General features: G+C 41.3%; 1 protein-coding gene across 2 annotated transcripts in view; it reads left to right on the top strand.

Annotated features, from left to right (window-relative positions):
* The window catches only part of MKLN1 (muskelin 1), a 53,752-nt gene that overhangs the window by 13,166 nt on the left and 21,407 nt on the right, over positions 1 to 19,179 (top strand). For both annotated transcript variants that reach the window (XM_075208552.1, XM_075208553.1), the window contains 3 exons: positions 1,676 to 1,753; positions 8,183 to 8,248; positions 15,032 to 15,144. In XM_075208552.1, the coding sequence (XP_075064653.1) occupies positions 1,676 to 1,753; positions 8,183 to 8,248; positions 15,032 to 15,144 (257 nt within the window). The remainder of the gene's footprint in view (positions 1 to 1,675; positions 1,754 to 8,182; positions 8,249 to 15,031; positions 15,145 to 19,179) is intronic.

The raw sequence follows: 19,179 nt of genomic DNA, 5'->3' as shown, positions 1-19,179 counted from the left end.
CATGCAAAATTATCAGACTTGTATATTACCACAAACCCACAGAAACTCTACCCCCCCCCCCCCCTGTCCTTATGCCTACAAATTGTTGCACATCGGTGCATTGCAGATGTAGTATACCATAAGGAGAAAAATGTTTGTACTTAAATTTTTACTTTAGAACTTAAATAATGTACATGTAAAGTGCTGTTGTTTTTTTTTCTTTTTTGACTGCTTTCCCCTAGGTAATGCTTACAAAAGAAAATAAACATTGTCTGTCCCAGAAAATAACAATATAAAAATGTGATTTGAGTATACTAAGAAATAAAAAATAAAAAAATTATCATTAAAACAGAATAATCTCAAAAGTGAAATTTGGTCTTGCAATGAAGGGATAAAAGACTTCCAGTCACCTAATGGTTAAACTTATTTGTAAATTAATGTAAATTCCTGTACTAAATCCAGCCTCTTATTGCGAAATGCAAATGTGTTCCGCTGTGTTATGGGGACACCAAACTCACATTTTAGCTGTAATTGCCGTGGTTTAGTTTTCAAAAGTCAGGATTTAATTTGGTGACCTGACTGCTCTCTTCATTTTTAGTGGGAGGAAAATGTGTGAAATTTGTGCACCATAAATACCGTATTGAAGCACAATTTCTTTTTTTTAAAAAATATACAAAATTAAGAAAACGGTCTTTCTCGTGTGGAGTTTGTTTTTTATATTTCAAAATGGTATTCAGATGATGGGGCACCAAGTTTGAAGTTAAACAATAAGTGCATGTGCCTACATGGAATGACTCAAATTACACACTGTGCAATCCATTAATGCTGCTTCTAAAAGCTGAATAATTTTGAAATGCTTAATATTTTAAGTTATTTGCTTTTTTGTTATTTAAATAAGTGTTTGTAAAAATAAAACCACCTACCATTGGTTCCCCTTATTGTAAACTATGTTTGGGATTCTACTAGGTGGACACATGGCAGAATTTTGCCTAGACATAATGTCACAATGTGAACAAGCAGTAGCTTCCTTTCTCTTAGTTGAAGTGTAATGAACACAAATAATAGGTGATTGGAATTATTTTAGCCACTGATTTAGCATTTTCAGAATCATAGCCATTCCAAATGTGGGACTATTACAGATAATTTATTTCCTGATTTATAAGCCCAATTGGTATGGTTTTCCTCAAGGTTTGGTTTCTCAGCCTGCCATTGTCTAATATTGGAGGCAAATTAATACAATAACCTCTTCCTTCAATCTCCTCTTTAAAATATGATCTTTCACTTCATCTAAGAATCGCATGAAATGTGATTGCTACACACAGGACCAGGCAGGAATCCAATGGCAACCTTCCTTGTGTTATCCCTGGGTGCTTTCTCATTTATCACCACAAATCTTCTGATGTCACTAAGGATTTTTCTACAGCACTGTAGCCCTGGTTAAACCTAATCAGTCATTCCATGCAAAACAGCACTCACAAATATATTTCATGCCCTGTAGAGTGGATTAGCATGGTTGCATGGTGCTTGCTATGGTTCTACAATTACTTGTATGGAATCCCTGATTTAATAGTATTAAGTATGTTATTTCATACTAGAATACAATCTATATTTGATTATCAAGTTCCTTCCATAGTCTTTATATGTATATATGGACATTGGTGTAATGATAAACTAATTTCATTTTGTGTTTTCACAGATGGTCTATTCAGTCAGTACATCAGTCAACAAGAATATAAACCACAGTGGAACCAGATAATTCCTAAAAGCACTAAAGGTAACAATGACAGATATGTGTGTTTTTTATTTTTAATGTGTGTTTCCATAGAAGAATTATGATTTTTGAAATATGATAATGAAAGTTATTGTGAACTTTTTTTTCTCATATCTTGTTTAGATCAATAATTTAAAAGGACAACTTTATTAACCCTTTATTTTGCATTATTGATCTCAAGCATAATGAATTTTGCATTACTCTTATGTAATAACTTTTTATATTTGTATCCTTTCCTTGACAGAGGTGCTCTCAAGCAACATCTAAATGTGTTTACAGTAGTTGTTCTAGAAGTTCCAATATTGATCATTTGATGGTGTATGATTACAGTGCTAGATTGTGTATGATTTCAGTGCTTGCAAAATAAAGGGTTAAAGTGTGTAGCCAGTGTATTATAAAACATTTAAGGATAAATTAATAACCAACTTGCCATAGGTTTCTATATATTCTAATATACCTCCTGTACAGAGGTCCTTCTGTTTTTTAATTTAGTGGCCACTGAGTAGGAAACATTTTCTTTAATTTCTTTTTATGTCTTTTTCGTTTGTTATTTTACTAGCTGTGTTCTCTTGGAGAACACTGCAGATCTGAGTGGGGGTGGCACCATTGTGACCATGCATGCCAGCTTACAGGGATGCAGTGTGGTGACACTGAACCTCCTATTTCATGGGCTTTGGTCGCAGGAGGAAGCCGGCCTTTTCCCAAAATTATCAGGAAGACTTGCATAGGCTGGTGTGATAGATGTGGTGCTTTCACCTCCTCTTTTAGACTGGCTCGCTTCTTGTCCTTCTTACAGGATGGCCTGGACAGGGGACTGAGATTGGCTTCACTCAAACTTCAGATATGGGCATGATACATAGTCTTCCAAAGAAGACTAGCTGTTTTGTCTGAGAGCCAATCCTTTCTTCAGGGGGTGCTTTATATGTAACCGCCCTTTGTTCCATCAGTTGCACCGTGGGATCTGAACTTGGTCCTTTTTTTGGCGCTACGAATGTCGCCTTTCGAAACTTTAAAATCTGTTTATTTCAAATTTCTTACCTGGAAGTTGTCATTTTTGCTCGCCATAACTTACACAAGACAAGTATCTGAATTGGCTGCCCTGGTTTGCAAGTTGTCTTTTCTTGTATTTCACTCTTGATAAAGCTGTTCTGTGCACCAGGGTTTTTTCCAGCTGAGTCACTGTGCTGCCTGCTTTTAATTTCCTTTAAAAATGGGCTGCTTAGTTGAGTCTTGCCCCCTGGGCTAAAACTTGCCTGCCCTCCCAGGTGGGGCGCTGTCAGTTTAAAAAAAACATGCGACCTCTCTATAGAGAGGACCTAGAGGGGAGAGAGAATTCAAGACAACTTTTTAGTCTTTTGGTGCCTTAAATAATACCAGCACAGTGCCTTCTATGCCCCATGGTAAGCAGAGGCCCCATGGATTCAAAGAAATGTATTTTGTGGTGAGTCCAAAAATCCTCTTATTGTCACTAGTCAGTATTGGGCTTCAAAATTATCGGCCATTTAATTATGCCAGTGATGTAGATTGCCATAAATATTGTTTCAGCCTACAAAATTGCTGACCTCAGTGTGTGAGGGTGTAAGTGCTATTTAGTCATTTTGTTGCATGTACCAGCTTTAATGGAATAACAGACACATGTGAAATGACCAAGCATAGCTAAAGAAATATCTATTGAGTTATTATTATTATTATCCTTTATTTGTTGGGCGCCACAAGGTTTCCGCAGCGCTGTACACAGTACAAACAGTAGTACAAAACAGGGTGACAAAGTACAGAACAATAAACACAAAGTACCAATGCTTCAAGAACTCCAGGAAGACATATGGAGTAAAGACAGAGCAGAAGAACCGGTATGGAGACAGGAGGGGAGGGGGGGCCCTGCTCATAAGAGCTTACATCCTAAGGGAGGGTGAAACAAAAACAGGCACGAAAGGGAACCAAAAGCAGGGGGAGAGAAGAAAGGGGCCGGCGGAGAAAGGGAGAACGAAAAGAGTGGATGAGGGTTAGGTGGCTGGTTGGTAGGCTTTAAGGAACAGGTGGGTTTTAAGTGCCCGTTTGAAGGAGTACAGGTTGGGAGAGAGACGGATGGAACGAGGGAGGTCATTCCAGTGTAAGGGTGCGGCTCGGGAGAAGTCCTGGATTCTAGAGTGGGAAGAGGTGATCAGAGTGGAGGAGAGGCGAGGGTCATTGGCCGAGCGCAGGGAGCGGACCGGAGTGTAGGTGGTGAGGAGGTTAGAGATATAGGGGGCAGTAGACTGGGAGAGAGCTTTGTAAGTGGTGGTGAGGAGTTTGAACAAGATCCTGTAGGGAAAGGGGAGCCAGTGAAGGGCGTGGTAGAGAGGGGAGGTAGAGGAGGAGCGGCGTGAGAGAAAGATGAGTCGAGCAGCCGCATTGAGAACGGAGCGGAGGGGGGCAAGGTGGGAGAGGGGGAGGCCAGTGAGGAGAAGGTTGCAGTAATCGAGGCGGGAGATGATGACAGAGTGGATGATTGTTTTGGTGGCATCTTGAGAGAGGAAGGGCCGGATGCGGGCGATGTTGCGCAGTTGGAAGCGACAGGCTTGGGCAAGGGATTGGATGTGGGGGGCGAAGGAGAGAGAGGAGTCAAGAGTGACACCTAGGCATCGGAGTTGGGTGACAGAGGAGATGGTAGTGTTATTGACAACGATAGAGAGGTTGTGATGAGAGGGGAGTCTGGCGGGAGGGAAGACAATAAGTTCAGTTTTAGAGGTATTGATGTTAAGAAAGCGCGAGGACATCCAGGAGGAGATGGCGGAGAGGCAGTCAGATACACGAGAGAGGAGAGTGGAAGAGAGATCAGGAGAAGAAATGTAGAGTTGGATGTCGTCAGCATAAAGGTGATACTGAAGACTAAAGGAGGTGATAAGAGCACCGAGGGAGGAAGTGTAGAGAGAAAAGAGAAAGGGGCCGAGAACAGAGCCCTGGGGGACGCCGAGAGGGGAGGGGGTAGAAGAGGAGCCAGACATGGAGACAGAGAAGGTGCGGTTAGCGAGGTAAGAGCAGAACCAGGCATGGACTGAGCCAGAGAGGCCGAGAGATAGAAGAGTTTGCAGAAGGAGAGGGTGATCAACGGTATCAAAGGCCGCGGAGAGGTCAAGGAGGATGAGTATGGAGAAGTGACCCTTGGATTTGGCTAATAGGAGGTCATTGGTAACTTTGGCCAGGGCAGTTTCAGTGGAGTGGAGGGGGCGGTAACCAGATTGGAGAGGGTCAAGGAGGGAATAGTCAGAGAGGTATTTGGTGAGACGACAGCAGACTAAGCGCTCAAGTAATTTGGAGGCGTAGGGGAGAAGTGAGATGGGGCGATAATTGGCAAGGGAGGTGGGGTCAAGATTGGGTTTTTTGAGGATAGGAGAGATAAGAGCGTGTTTAAAGGTGGAGGGTACTACACCAGAGGAGAGTGATAGGTTGAAAAGGTAAGCAAGGTAGGAGCAGGCAGTGGGAGAGAGAGAGCGAAGGAGGTTAGAGGGGATAGGATTGAGAGGACAGGTAGAGGGTGGGGAGGAGAGAATGAGGCTTTGAACTTCTTTGCCAGAAGTAGGACAGAAGGAGCACCAGAGTTGTTTGTTGGAGGTGGGAGGAGGGATGGGGCAGTTGGAAAAGGGGTGGAGGAGGAAATGTTGAGTCTGATGGCCCCAATTTTGGAAGAGAAAAAAGTGGCGAAGTCTGCAGCGGAGAGGGAAAGTGGGACTGGAGGGGGGGGACGACAAAGGAGGGAGTTGAAGATGGCAAAAAGGCGACTGGGATTAGAGGACTGAGAAGAAATAAGGGACTTGAAGAAGGTTTGTTTAGCAAGGGATAGAGCAGAGCAGAATGAGGAGAGGATAAATTTAAAGTGAAGGAAGTCAGCCAGGGAGCGAGATTTCCTCCAGAGGCGTTCCGCCGTGCGAGAGCACTTTTGGAGGAAGCGGGTCAGTTTGGAGTGCCAAGGTTGGGGAATGAGGCGGCGTTGGCGGATAGGAGAGGAAGGGGCGACAGCATCCAAGGCATGAGTGAGGGAGAGGTTGTTGAGAGAGGCCGCTAGGTTAGGGCAGGCCAGGGAGGGAAGGGGGAAAAGGAGAGAATCAAGAGAGGAGGAGAAAGAGATGGGGTCGATCGCTTCAAGGTCACGTCTGGTGAGGGTAGATTTCGGTGGGAGGGGAGCAGGGGAGGAGGACAGAGTGAAGGAGAGGAGATGGTGGTCAGAGAGTGGGAAGGGGGCGATAGAGAAATCAGAGAGATCACAGTGATGGGAGAAGACAAGGTCAAGGGAGTGGCCAAGACGGTGGGTGGGGGAGGAGGTCCACTGGGTGAGGCCTAGGGAGGTGGAGAGGGTGAGAAGTTTTATGGTGGCAGGGTCAGAGCAGTTGTCAACAGGGATGTTGAAGTCGCCAAGTATGATGGAGGGGAGGTCAGAGGAAAGATAGTGGGGGAGCCAGGCGGCAAAGTTGTCTAGGAAAAGGGAGATGGGGCCAGGGGGACGGTAAATGACAGAGACACGGAGGTGGATGGGGGAGAAGAGACGGATGGAGTTAACTTCGAAGGAGGAGAAAGAGAGGGAAGGTAAAGTGGGAATGACCTGAAAAGTACAGCAGGGGGATAAGAGGAGAGGCCCACACCACCACCAGGACGGTCTTCCGGTCGGGTGGAGTGGGTGAAGAAGAGGCCACCATAGGAGAGAGCGGCGGGTGAGGCGGTATCATAAGGAGTGAGCCAGGTTTCAGTGATGGCAAGAAGGTTAAGCGAGTTGGAGATGAAGAGGTTGTGGATGGAGGTCAGTTTGTTACGGATGGACCTTGAGTTCCAGAGGGCACATGAGAAAGGGAGGGAAGGATGTGGATGAGATTGTTCGGGTTGATAGAGCGAGGGGGAGAGAAGGGACCATGAGATAAAGGTCATTGAGGGTGGGCCGGGGAGAGGATGGGTATGGGACAGCAGTGGGGTGGCATAGTGAGAGATGGGGGACAGGAGCAGGAGAGGTGTGTGGCAGTGGCTGGAGGAGGGTAGTTGAAAAAGGACTAATGGAGCAAAAACAGTGAGTGGGATAATGAAGGCTTGTGGAATAGGGCAGAGGGGCAGTGGCAAAACAATGAAGACAAATAAGGTGGAGGAGAGCAGTGGCAAGGAATGTAGACAATGTACAGTGGAGAAATAAGATAAGTCTAGACAATAAAATAACAGTCTGAACAATATAAACCACGTGTAGTGGAGGACAATATGGGCTAGAGAGGCAACCTAAAATGGAGGCCAGAAGCTGGGGACACTGAGGCAATCTAAGATGGAGGCCAGAACCTGGGGACACTGAGGCAGCCTAAGAAGGAGGCTGGTGCTGAGGGGCCACAGAGTCACGGATGGTGTTGAGGGAGTTAAGACACATTCTGACCTTTCTGTTATCTGTAAATTTGAGCTATATGACTTTGTGCACTGTGCTATGCAGTTACTTCAGTTTTAAGCATATTTGATGTGTTTGATTCATTTTGTTATAATGATATTATTATTTTATAGTTTGTCTATTTATACACATCTGTAACTAGATCATCATCATCATCACCATTTATTTATATAGCGCCACTGATTCCGCAGCGCTGTACAGAGAACTCATTCACATCAGTCCCTGTCCCATTGGAGCTTACAGTCTAAATTCCCTAACACACACACAACACACTAGGGTAAATTTTTGATAGCAGCCAATTAACCTACTATTATGTTTCTGGAGTGTGGGAGGAAACCCACGCAAACACAGGGAGAACATACAAACTCCACACAGATAAGGCCATGGTCAGGAATTGAACTCATGACCCCCCAGTGCTGTGAGGCAGAAGTGCTAACCACTTAGCCACCGTGCTGCCTAGATATTTGTATTGATATATTAATGTAATTCACTTGTTTATCAGTTATTTAATGTCACATTGCTATGAAAGGGTTTTTTAGTATGTATTTTCATATTATATTGGAACATGAAAATATGGTCCTATTTGAGGTACTTAAGCCTTAAGCCTTTTGCAGATCATAGCTCTTGACACATGTCTGGTTTCATGTAATGAAATAGTTTTTAGTATGTTCTTTTTCTTTCTATGAAATATTTGTATGGATTCTCTTATTTGGAAACCAGTTATGTGAAAATTGTGAATTGGAAAGAGGGGGGGGGGGGCGGGGGAAACTACTGCATTTCGGTGATTTTTCCATATGCTGAGACATGATCACAAAGTGTTTCTTCCTATAGTACCCATAAGAAGATCTGCTAAACAGTTTAATTTGGAACTTCATGCTATGGAAAGTGTGGGGAAAAATTGGGAATTTTAAATATAATTTACTCTATTTTAGGCAAGGTGCTGCAAATCATGTTCAAGCATTCTGGATAATAGATGTTATACTTGTAGTTGTTCCTTTTATATAATTTGTTGCATTAATTTTTTTTTATTTTTTTTACTGTAGGGGATGGAGAGGACAGCAGACCAGGAATGAGGGGAGGACATCAGATGGTCATTGATGTACAATCTGGTAAATAGATTTGGACATGCTATTGTAACAATAAAAAGGGAATGTGGAGGTATCTCTCATTTTAAAGAAAAAATGGACAATGGAGGAAACCTGCATTTGATTAATCGGACTGCTGTTTCCAGGATTCTACCTGTGCCTCATTATGTACTGTATGAAGCACTCTAGAGTACAGTGTGTTGTCACATATAGCATATAGTCCCGAAGCATGGACAAGCCCACCAAACTGTTAGCAGCAAGATTCACACATTCCTATTTCACAAAATGGCTATTACTTGATTGCAGATATAGGTTAGCATGTGGACATAATTCTGTAAGCATATGAAGCACTACAATGTATGGAAGTGGAAGAAAATAATTATAATGGCAGTTACTAGAATCAGAATAAACTCATAAGTGCAGGCTGTAGAAGCAGCCTTTGTGTGATATGTGCACAGATTCATAAAAGAAAAAATAGGAAGTGTTTTTTTTAGGGAGCAGAAATCTCAACAGCTTATTACTATTACTTAAACAGATTGGATGAAAAACTACTCAAAAATTAAAACAATGCAGTGTGACCATTCCCATTCATCATACAATGCATAATTTTCAAGGGTGGCGAGCGGAACGGAATGTCTGTTAATTATAATAATAATAATAATAAATAAATTGTGGGTTTCTTCCTTGGAGTTTACAAGCCTTCATGTCCCCATGCATGCTGTTGTTTTGAAAAACAGTTTGGCTGTTTTGGATATTGCAAAAAACCTGTTGATATCAAGCAACATCTGGTGTAAATCATTTACCTATCGAGTTTAAAGACTAGACATGGTCAAACGTTAACTTCATCTGTTAGTGCTTGCAGCTATTGTCCAATTCTGCTAATGGTGGTTCTACTCTTGCATATTTGGCCATAGAAAGATATAATCCCTTTTATGGGCACTTTTACAAGTCTAGGTTAAATAAGCATGAAAATGCACACAACCCCTCTATCTCCATTGAATCTTAGAAATAACCACATTTTATTTGGGATGTTTAAGGTTCATAAAATCAACTGTGCTGAAAATTGGCTATCTCTAAATTAAGGCCAGTGTATCCTTCCAATGCCTCTTGATTAGATATTGGAACTGACAGATTTGATTCTGGCATAGAGATTTTCTATAAGAATACCACAGCAAATATTTAATGTAGGAGGTAATATCTTACACTGCTGCCTTTTAGATTATATATTGAGTCTGTCACTCAATATATGAAATTATTTCTGGGAGGACTATAGGAGATCCAACTGATAGGGAATTCATGATGTTCCCTTATGGCCGGCAGATTGTGTTATAGTAGATTTGTAAAGTGCCACAGTGATCTGCAGCACCATACAGTAGGGAAAAGAGGAAATACATAAAAGTGAAACATATAAGGTAGACATAATAAATGGAGATTTTAAAAGAAAGGGTATGGAGGGCCCTGCTCTTGAGAGCTCCCATTGTAAGTGGAAGAGGGCCCAGATGAAACAAGAGGAGCGGTTGTGGTTCAGAGTGGAGATTGGCACAGTTGTGAGGGCGCATTAGTGTGAATAGTATCATCGGGGATAAGGTAAACGCTAATAAAGAGAGATGGGTTTTCAGGGAGCTAACAATTTGAAGGCTGTGGGAAAGTCTGATTGGGCATGGTAGGGAGTTTCATAGGTGGGTACAAGCTCAGGAGAAGCCTAATAGATCGGAGTGAGAGGTGGTTACTAGAGACTAGACATGGTGCAGGTCAGAGGTAAGAGGAGAGTATTTTGATATGAGATTTGAGATGTATGAAGGGGTGGTGTTGAGGACTTAAGTAAGGGTGAGTAATTTGAAATGGATTCTGGAGGGCATGGCGCCATTGTAGGGATTTGTAAAGTGGTGCGGCAGATGTGTAGCAGTGAGAGAGGAAGATCAGGCTTGCAACGGTATTTAGGATGGATTGTAGTGGGGATACATTGGTGAGGAGAATGGAATATTGCAGGAGGTTGCAGTATTCAAGATCAGATATAATGAGTTGGGTAAAAGTTTTGCTAGCATGTTGGATAAGAAAAGGGTATATTCTGGCAGTGTTTCTATGGTGAAATCGATAGGACTGGAAGAGGAGACGGCTGTGGCAAGGTTAGCCAAGGCAACTACTATACTAAGCGATTGGCTTTTTGGGAAGCTATTCAATCCCTCCTTTCTTCCGGAGTGATTATTCCGGTACCAGATTCTCAAAGAGGTTTGAGATTTTATTCCAACCTTTTTCTCGTGCCAAAACTAGACTGCTCTTCCGAGGCGATCCAGTTTGCTCAGTTTCATGCACGGCAGTTCCAGTTGAAACTTTTGTCGCAATGTAATAAATCCCACCTGAATCTGGCGGGCCAGGTATTCCGCCTGTCTCCACAGATGCGTTGGTCGCTTCTTTGGTGGTTACACAATCATCTAGGCTTAAGTGCTGGCAATGGACTGTTTACATGTACTCGGAACAGGCATAAAATAAAAGTAGCCTCAGTAGAGTCTCTTTATATTTTCCATTGCATACACAATTCCCAGAAGCTATACCTATAAGGAACAAATTCTTACACACTAGACCATGATGGTCTAACCACTGGGAAATCCCATATTAAAGGGTACCCTCATGTGGGGAACATTTAAATCAAATGCTATTTCGAACTCAGTACTGCAGGGTGAATAAGAAGGCAAAGTATGATATAGTTATCTGGCTAATCGCCAGTATCCAATTATGTTTTTAACACCTTTTGACAATTATTGCTCAGATCAGGGATTAGTCTCCAACTAGCATACATTGTAATAGTGTACTGGCTTAGACCTCATCAAGACTCCATAGAATGTAGTGGTAAGCTTGACCACATTTCATCTGTGAACAAAACCTCATCAAGTGAGAGATTATAAATGGTAGGGAGAATACAAATTAATCCAGTGTGTGGACCTTTCTTTGTGAACTGTTTAATGATGGTTATTTCTTAACAAATTTTTGGGTAATTACTGCTGAATACAACAAAATGTTTTCTAATTAAATTTGTGCTTGTAAACCTACAATTCTAGTTATGGATATGCATACAATTTGACTTGAATATAAAGCCACTTATTGCAGTTTCACTCATGAGGTTCTTCATTAGAAGTATAACGTTATTATATTTTAAGGGGTGGATTCAATTCTGTGACGCTCCTTTGCGCTGTTTTCTGGGTACTGCGGTATCCGGAGCATCATTGATTTTCCTGCCCACCTTTGTGGGGTGAGAGGAAAACTAAGCAAAGATACATAGCTCCCAAATGCCTTCACGGCCCGTTCTGGTGGCACTTCCCAACACATTTGAGAATTGAATACATCCTAAAGGGTTTAAGATTCAAGTAAAATATAATCTTGGCAAAGCATGCGTACATAAAAAATAAGAAAGCAAACATTGATTGAACAGTAAATTTTAAATTTTATTGATCTTATAGGAAAGTAATTATTTTCCTGATATTTACAGGTTTATATCCCTTTCTGTTTTTCTATCCTGAAATGGGCACAGTGATTATTTTCATACCTGTTTACATGAAATAAATAATCGTAACGGAACCTGGAAGTGGCGGCTGGCATTGGCGATGAACGCCATTATGATCAGCTTAAGTTAGTGGCTTTACACCTAGTATTTCCAAAGGGGAAGCCTGGTGTTACCCCAAACTCAGGATCTTGTGTGATTGTGCGGTCAGATTTTCAATCGATAGACTGATATGATTAGGGTCTAGTAAAGACTGGCAATTTAGGAGAGGCTCCATACACCAGATGCATGTAGCTCCTGTCAGAGAGAGGAGATGAACTGAACTTGGATATGTTGCACTGGGCAAGTTTGAAGAGATATTGACAATAATAAATGATGTTGTGAAATGGGAAGGATTATAACCGGTTACCCAGCAGGCAACATGTAAATATAAGCAAACAGCTCTCCCCATGACAAAAGGCATAGCTAGTTGTGCATGCATGTAATTCTCTTCAAAATAAGAATATCCTGAGTCCTAGACACTTACTAGGTAGCTAACCTGAGAACGAACGGGGGGTCTGCTATCCAATCCAACCACAAGTATATATGTAATATGCAGTGATTATAAATATTGGCTATTGTACCATATACAATACGTGAGGTACACAATCTTAGTGCATTTGGTGGGTGGATAGAATACACAGGAAGTACCTCTCTGTGTAATATTTAGCTACTGAAGAGTTATTAGTTTTTTAATTCATCACACATTCATGTTTTTTTTTTGTTTTTTTATTGAGATTTTGGTTACAACATACATATAACACAATAACATCCTATCTAACTAACCCCATTCCCTAACTGTGTCACTAGAGCATTAATCCGAGACATTGTGTGGAGCCTTCACTACAAGGTGATTCTAAGAACACTAGAAAATATTTATACATTCACAGAATAAATAACATTAATCCAATGTAGTTTCAAATAAAGTGAATTTTTAACATAGAACAAACAATTTCAGTGGACTGGAGTGCCTCTCTTCTTTGTTCTTTTTGACGATTATGATGGCTAAATTAGATCTAATTTTTAACCATTCTTTAGGAGTCGGGGTCTCCCCCGTATCCCACTCCCAGGCTATTTCATGGGGATCTTTATCTGGTAGATTGCAATTATTAATTAGTTGGTACAGAGTAGACGATAGGCCTCTTGTAGCGGGGGAATTGCAGCACAGATTGTAGAGCTGAGCGTTGGTCCAGTGTCTGTAAGGAACGGTAAAAATGTCTGATTTAGAGATATTGATAGAATATTTTTTTGTGGGAAATTGCGTTTGGGGATCTGAGAATGTAGGGAAAAATTTCATCCTGGCTAGATCCCATACAAAAAGTAAATTATGTGAAGTCCAATGGTGAAACATTTTAAAGTCCAGGCCTGGCGCAAAGTTTTCATTGTTCTATAGTGGTACTAATAACAGGTATTTAGATCGTAATTTATAGGTCCGGGTTACCTGGTCCTATATGGAAATGGGAAATCGTGCTGTGGGGATTTGAGCTAAGCGTCTGGTCCTGTGATGGGGCGGGGTCCAGAGCGGTGAATACGAAGAGCATAGTGGTAGCATATCTGACTCAATAAGTGTTCAAACACTGCGATAGGAAGGTGAGTGGCAAAGAATGCACTGGGACATGTGCGTTGCTTGATAGTATTTTAATATGTTTGGGAGGCCTAGACCTCCGGCCCATTGTTTAGAAAGAATTTGCATTCATACCCTAGGTCTACGTCCCACCCAAATAAATTTGGAAAGCGCTTGTTGTAGGTGTCTAAGTTTGTGTGAGGAAACTTGAGTTGAAAGTGTTTGAAACAAGTAACGTAGGCTCGGCAAGATGAGGCTCGGCAAGATAAGGCTCGGCAAGATATTCATTTTAAGAGAGGCCAATCCAGAAGATAAGAAGTTTATTCCATTGTGTTGAATCAGATTTTATTGTATTGATGAGTCTAGGAAAGTTGGCCGAATAAAGTTAAGAATAATTCTTTGTTAGGTAAACACTGGGATACTTGACGATTTTGTGTTGCCAACGAAAACTATAATTAGCTTTGAGAGATTGTGTCTGGGGAATATTGAATATTTATCTGAGTTTATTTTATAGTTTGATAGAGAACTCTAGTCAGATATTTATTTAAAGAGGTTAGGTAGATGTATGCAGTTTAGATACTGTTACTATAACATCTTCGCATATAGAGCGATCTTATGATCTCTTGAGCTTGTGGGGATGCCTGTGATCATATGACATTATGTTCATAGTCATTACCATTTTCTTTCACCAGTTTTTACTTGGTTCCAAGTTAAGCCAAAAACATATAGAACCCGTTCATGCTTAATACACAACAATGCACATAGCTGGGTCTGGGCCTAATTACTAAAAACCTTTACACACAAGGTGGTAAGTCGTGTCCACAGAACTAAGGCTGACTATCTTATTTATCAGGTTTGTAAGTGGGTTAATACGCCTTCAGTCGCGGTACTTCAAAAGACCACTTGTGTGTGGCATTTACCAGCACATTAAGGGGGAATTCAATTGGCCGCATTAAAAAAGTAACGCGGCCTGCGCACTATTACCATTATTACGGTAATAGTGCTCGTAAATTCCGTTATTACGGTAGTTTGAACGCTGGCTTTTTGGAGCTGGGAGCAGAAAGCCAGTTTAAACTTGCCGTAATAACGGTAATGGCTTTAACGCTGTGGTACTTTGGGGGGAAATATATATTGAAGTGTTCATATCATGTCCATTATATTGTATACACTAATGTAAAGATTTCATGTGAATGTATGTACCAGAATATAACATTTTTTGCTTATACATGTGCACAGGATAATTCTTTCTTGTATATATCACTTGTTTTTCTGAAATGAAAGAACATGTCAATAGCTATTTGGTCACCAGAGCATTTCCCGAGTTTCAACGTTTTCATGGTGTAATATAATAGTCTCCAAAGTGAAACAACTAAATAGAACATCGTTTCTGGTTGCTTATTTTCACCTTTTGGAGATTAGTCAGAGAAAATTAACAAAAGTATATGGTGTAGTTTTTTTTTTTGAGACAATTGTTCAAAATGTGTGTTATTAATCTGTAAAGTTCTAACTTGCATGGTTAATAAATGACAATTTAAGTCATGAAGTAGTGGTGTGTACTGCTATGACTTCCCTAGCTGGTTATGATCAATAGGAAATGGATGGGGGGAAGCTGCAAATTAATCTAAATTCATTTTGTGCTGTTCAAAAATGACTCTGTAAACTACACTATAGTTTTATTGAGAGGTTTTAACAGTATTTTTCTTGGCAGAGACCGTGTATTTATTTGGAGGCTGGGACGGGACACAGGACTTAGCAGACTTCTGGGCATATAGTGTGCGAGAGAACCAATGGATTTGTATATCTAGAGATACAGAGAAAGAGGCAAGTGATCATGTTTTTATTGGAGTTGGGAGAGGAGTAAATGCTTAACTATGATTTTTCACTCCTCTAACACTCATATCTAAAAGAATTGTATCAATAGCTGAGTGATCAAAATTTGCAAACTTGGATGATTCTGAACAATCCTTTTGGTTAAGATTTTCTTTGTAGCGTGTAAAAGCTTATAGCTCTTATGGACTGCGCTAATGACCATTTAATTATTTTTATATCTAATCTCAATTGGCAAGAGTAGTCTCCAGTTTAACCTGAGAAATACATTTCCTGTTCTCTATCAGACGTATGTATCACTGTATACTATGCATAACATGCTGGGCTTATAATCATATACACAATACATAGTTTTCTTTCAGCCACTTATACACAGATTCTGTTATACACACATTCACTTACATTTTCCATATTACCACATCTCAATATTCACTTTGACTACTCCACTTCAATCTTTCTGTGTCTGTATATTGTTTCCATATTACAATATATAACAGTGTCCTATATGTTATATGACAATGTAAATCACAACGCCATGGTGTCTCATCAGTCATGTTAATATATTTACTCAGCTGTCATCCCTTTTTTGCATTGCCAAAGCCCTGGGGTCTGCTACATGCAAACTTTTTCATCTGGACTTTGATTCTAGAAAAAGCTAACAAACTGTAATTGGAAAGGAGGTTGTAAATGGAAGGATCAATCATAAGCATAATATTTAGGTTATTGAACTGGCCTTTAAAATGGTCCTCTTGAAATATTTCTGGACAGACAAGCCCATGTGACTCCAGTTGGGAGGAGGGAGCACCTTAGTATTCTCTTTTTACTGTGTGGCAGTGCAGCTTTCAGGAAATGGCTGGAAGAAAGTAAAACCTATGTCTCTTCTTTAAATAAAATATTTAGAAAAATATATATTTCTCTGTCCTCAGATTGGGTGATTCCAGACAATGGGGTATTGAGTGTAGTATAGGAGTATTGTAGCTCCTCCCCTTCCCCTCCATACCTCGTGCCTGCTGGAGCATTAAGCAGTTTTTTGTTTTGTTTATTTAAAGTGCCTTTAGTGCGGGGGATTTTAAATAGCTGTTCCAGCAGCTTTTAGCCCCTCCCTCCCGGCCATAGTGGTGAAATGCCTGGAGGGGGCGTTGGAAGCAACAACAATGCATTACACAGCACGGATGGCTGTGCGATGCTGAAGCAGAGGTGCTTTCGTGCCTCTAATGCCACCGCCTTCCTGCTCAGAATGAGGCAGTTACACAACAAGATAGCAGCCTAAGGTAGATAAGTTCTATCACAGCGTAGTGCTCGGAGGGAGATTGTAAATAAAAGCCGTGGTGATACTCCGGTACTAGGAACTGTTTTTATTTTGTTTTTTAAAGTGTATTAATGATATTAAAACAGTAGTTCATTAGTTGGGACCAAGTCAGGTAGTGGTTACTATGACAGTAAGCCCCTGCTAGGCATTAATTTGGTTAAAGGGGTGTTCCTTTGGGACGGCAGCCTTCTTGGTGTTGGGCCTGAGTGGAGAGGTGGATCCTTAGGCCCTCGTCCTAGACATGCACTTTCAGTGTGATTGAGGCAGGCCAGTAGTAGCAGTCTATTTATTTTCCCAAGCTCTGCTCTCCCCTTCTATACCAGCTAGTGTTGTGTGTAGAATTTGGGGTGGTTATGAGAGAAGTTTAACTCTGTTTACGGCTTGGGTCTGTTATACAGGTTCACTTCTTTTGTTAAGTGTTCTGTTTTTTCATACTCTCTCTGCTATGTCTGACAAGGGGAGTTCTTCCAGAGCAAAAGCTGTAAAAATGACTCTTACATGTTAATGCCATTTTAAGTTACCTTTGGGGCAGTCAGACTCCGGAGCCGCTAATGCTCACAATAAAAGTTTTAGAATTGCAAGCAGTGTCTCTCTAGTCAATGCGGAACATTTGCTGCTGGGAGCATCTGAAAATATACAGTCGTACAATGCCACGGCCATGGAGGGACAAGAAGTTATCCCAGCATGTGCAAGACCAGCAGGATTTTACAGTGGGCAGATTGGGGAGTGTCCAGGCCATCATGGCAGTCTTCATGACAGGAGTAAACAACTGGGAGGAAGACTTCCTGAGCAGGCAGACTGTTCACCCAGGAGCATGGTTTCTTTCACCATATTGTGAGCAGATGTCATCAATATTATGGTGTCACGGTTCAACTCCAAAGTGGACCTGTTTTGTTCAAGGGTAAGAGACTCAAGGGAAGTCTTAGTAGATGCCATGTCAGTCTCTTGACAGTTTCACCAAATTTGCATATTTTCCACCTGTAGCAATGTCTGCAAGGATCCTGAAAAAGATGGAGAGAGGAGGTTCGGGGGTCATCCTGGTAGCTCCGGATTGGCCATGAAGATCCTGGTACACAGACGTCCTCACCATATCAGCGCGTCAGTCATGGTGTCTCCCTCTCAGAGCAGACATGTTAAGTCAAGGGCCATTTCCGCACTATGATTTACAGCGGCTAGCTTTGACAGAGTGGCTGTTGAAGCCTTGATTCTGAGAGCAAAGGTTTATCATATAATGTAATCCAAACCATGCTCAAGGCAGGGAAACAGATTTTGGTCAGAAAATACCACAATGTGTGGAGACTTTATATTGCCTGGAGTGAGAGGAAGGGGTTTCCCCACTTCTTCTTTTTCAAGCGCCCAGGCTCCATATACTTTTGCTGGATGCCAGGCTGAGCCTTAGCTCCCTGAAGGTTCAGGTATCTGCTCCTTCTGTCTTTTTTCAAATAAGACTGGATTTATTTCTAGAAGTAAAGACATTTTTACAGGGATTTTGCATATCCATCACCCTTACATTTTTCCTTTGACTCCATGGGATCTAAATTTGGTGTTTGATGCTTTACACCATTCACCATTTGAACCTTTTGGATGAGGTTCAAATGGTCAGAAATTAAAATTCCTGACTTGGAAAACTGGTTTCCGTTTAGCCATATCAACAGCGAGAAGCGTTTCAGACCTGGTAGCTTTGTCCCCTCTTATTTTCCATTGGGATAGGGACGGTCCTTTGGGCCAGGCTTTTCAGCCCAAGATGATTTCTAGATTTCACTATAACCGGATATAGTGATTCTGGCTTTGGTCCACGGTAGGTTTCTAGGATAAGAGGGAGCTCTTCAGTATCTGAATATTGTCAGGGTTTTGAAGACCTATGCTCAGAGGACTCTCGATATTCCCAAGACAGAAAGTCTTTTGGACTGTATGAGGCCCATAAGAAGGGTTGACTAGCATCCAAGGTATCTATTGCAAGATGGATTGCGTTAATAATTCATCAACCTTACAGGGGGAGCAGAGCAACGTGTTTCAGAAATTCTGCCAGGTCGGTGGAGCCTTTTGGGTGGCACGGCATGGGACCTCAGCTGAGCAGCTGTCAGGCTGCCACCTGATCCTCAATTCACACATTTACCAAGTTTTATAGGTTAAAGTGTTTTCAAATGTATTGTCTGGACACACCTGGTTGAACCGACGTAAATGACCCAAGTATAAAATGTTATTTTCACTGTCCTCCAATTGCGTGACCCCGGACATTGGTGAAAATAGTTTAATACATTGAAAAATCTTTATTTCGGAAACTATAGATCAGACAGTTGAGCTAATTTGCAGAAATTGTTTTTTTGGGCATCCTATTAAAAAATTTTTTGTTAAAATCTGAGATGGGTGGTGGACATTGCAATTTTTTTTTTTGTGTGATCTGATGTGGAATGACCCACTTGCGTTTAATCCTTTTTTTTTCTTAGTCCATTGGGTGACACCGGATGGTTATGTGTTTGATTCTCCTCTCCTTGTTTTTGTTGTGTTCCTACTCTGTCCTGTGGGGCTTAGTTAAAGGATAACTGGTTATTGCTCCAACAGGAGCAGGGTATTTGCGGGGGAAGTGGAGGATTTACAACTAAATGTTTAAACTTAAAGTGGCCTTGCTCCTATACTACACTCAGTACTCAAATGTCAAATGTCCCCCAATGGACCAAGAGAAAAGGATTTAACATAACTATAAAATCTAATTGCCTCAT

Source organism: Mixophyes fleayi, chromosome 4 (assembly GCF_038048845.1).
Source record: "Mixophyes fleayi isolate aMixFle1 chromosome 4, aMixFle1.hap1, whole genome shotgun sequence".
Taxonomy (NCBI): domain Eukaryota; kingdom Metazoa; phylum Chordata; class Amphibia; order Anura; family Limnodynastidae; genus Mixophyes; species Mixophyes fleayi.
This window is presented reverse-complemented; position numbering and strand designations above follow the sequence as displayed.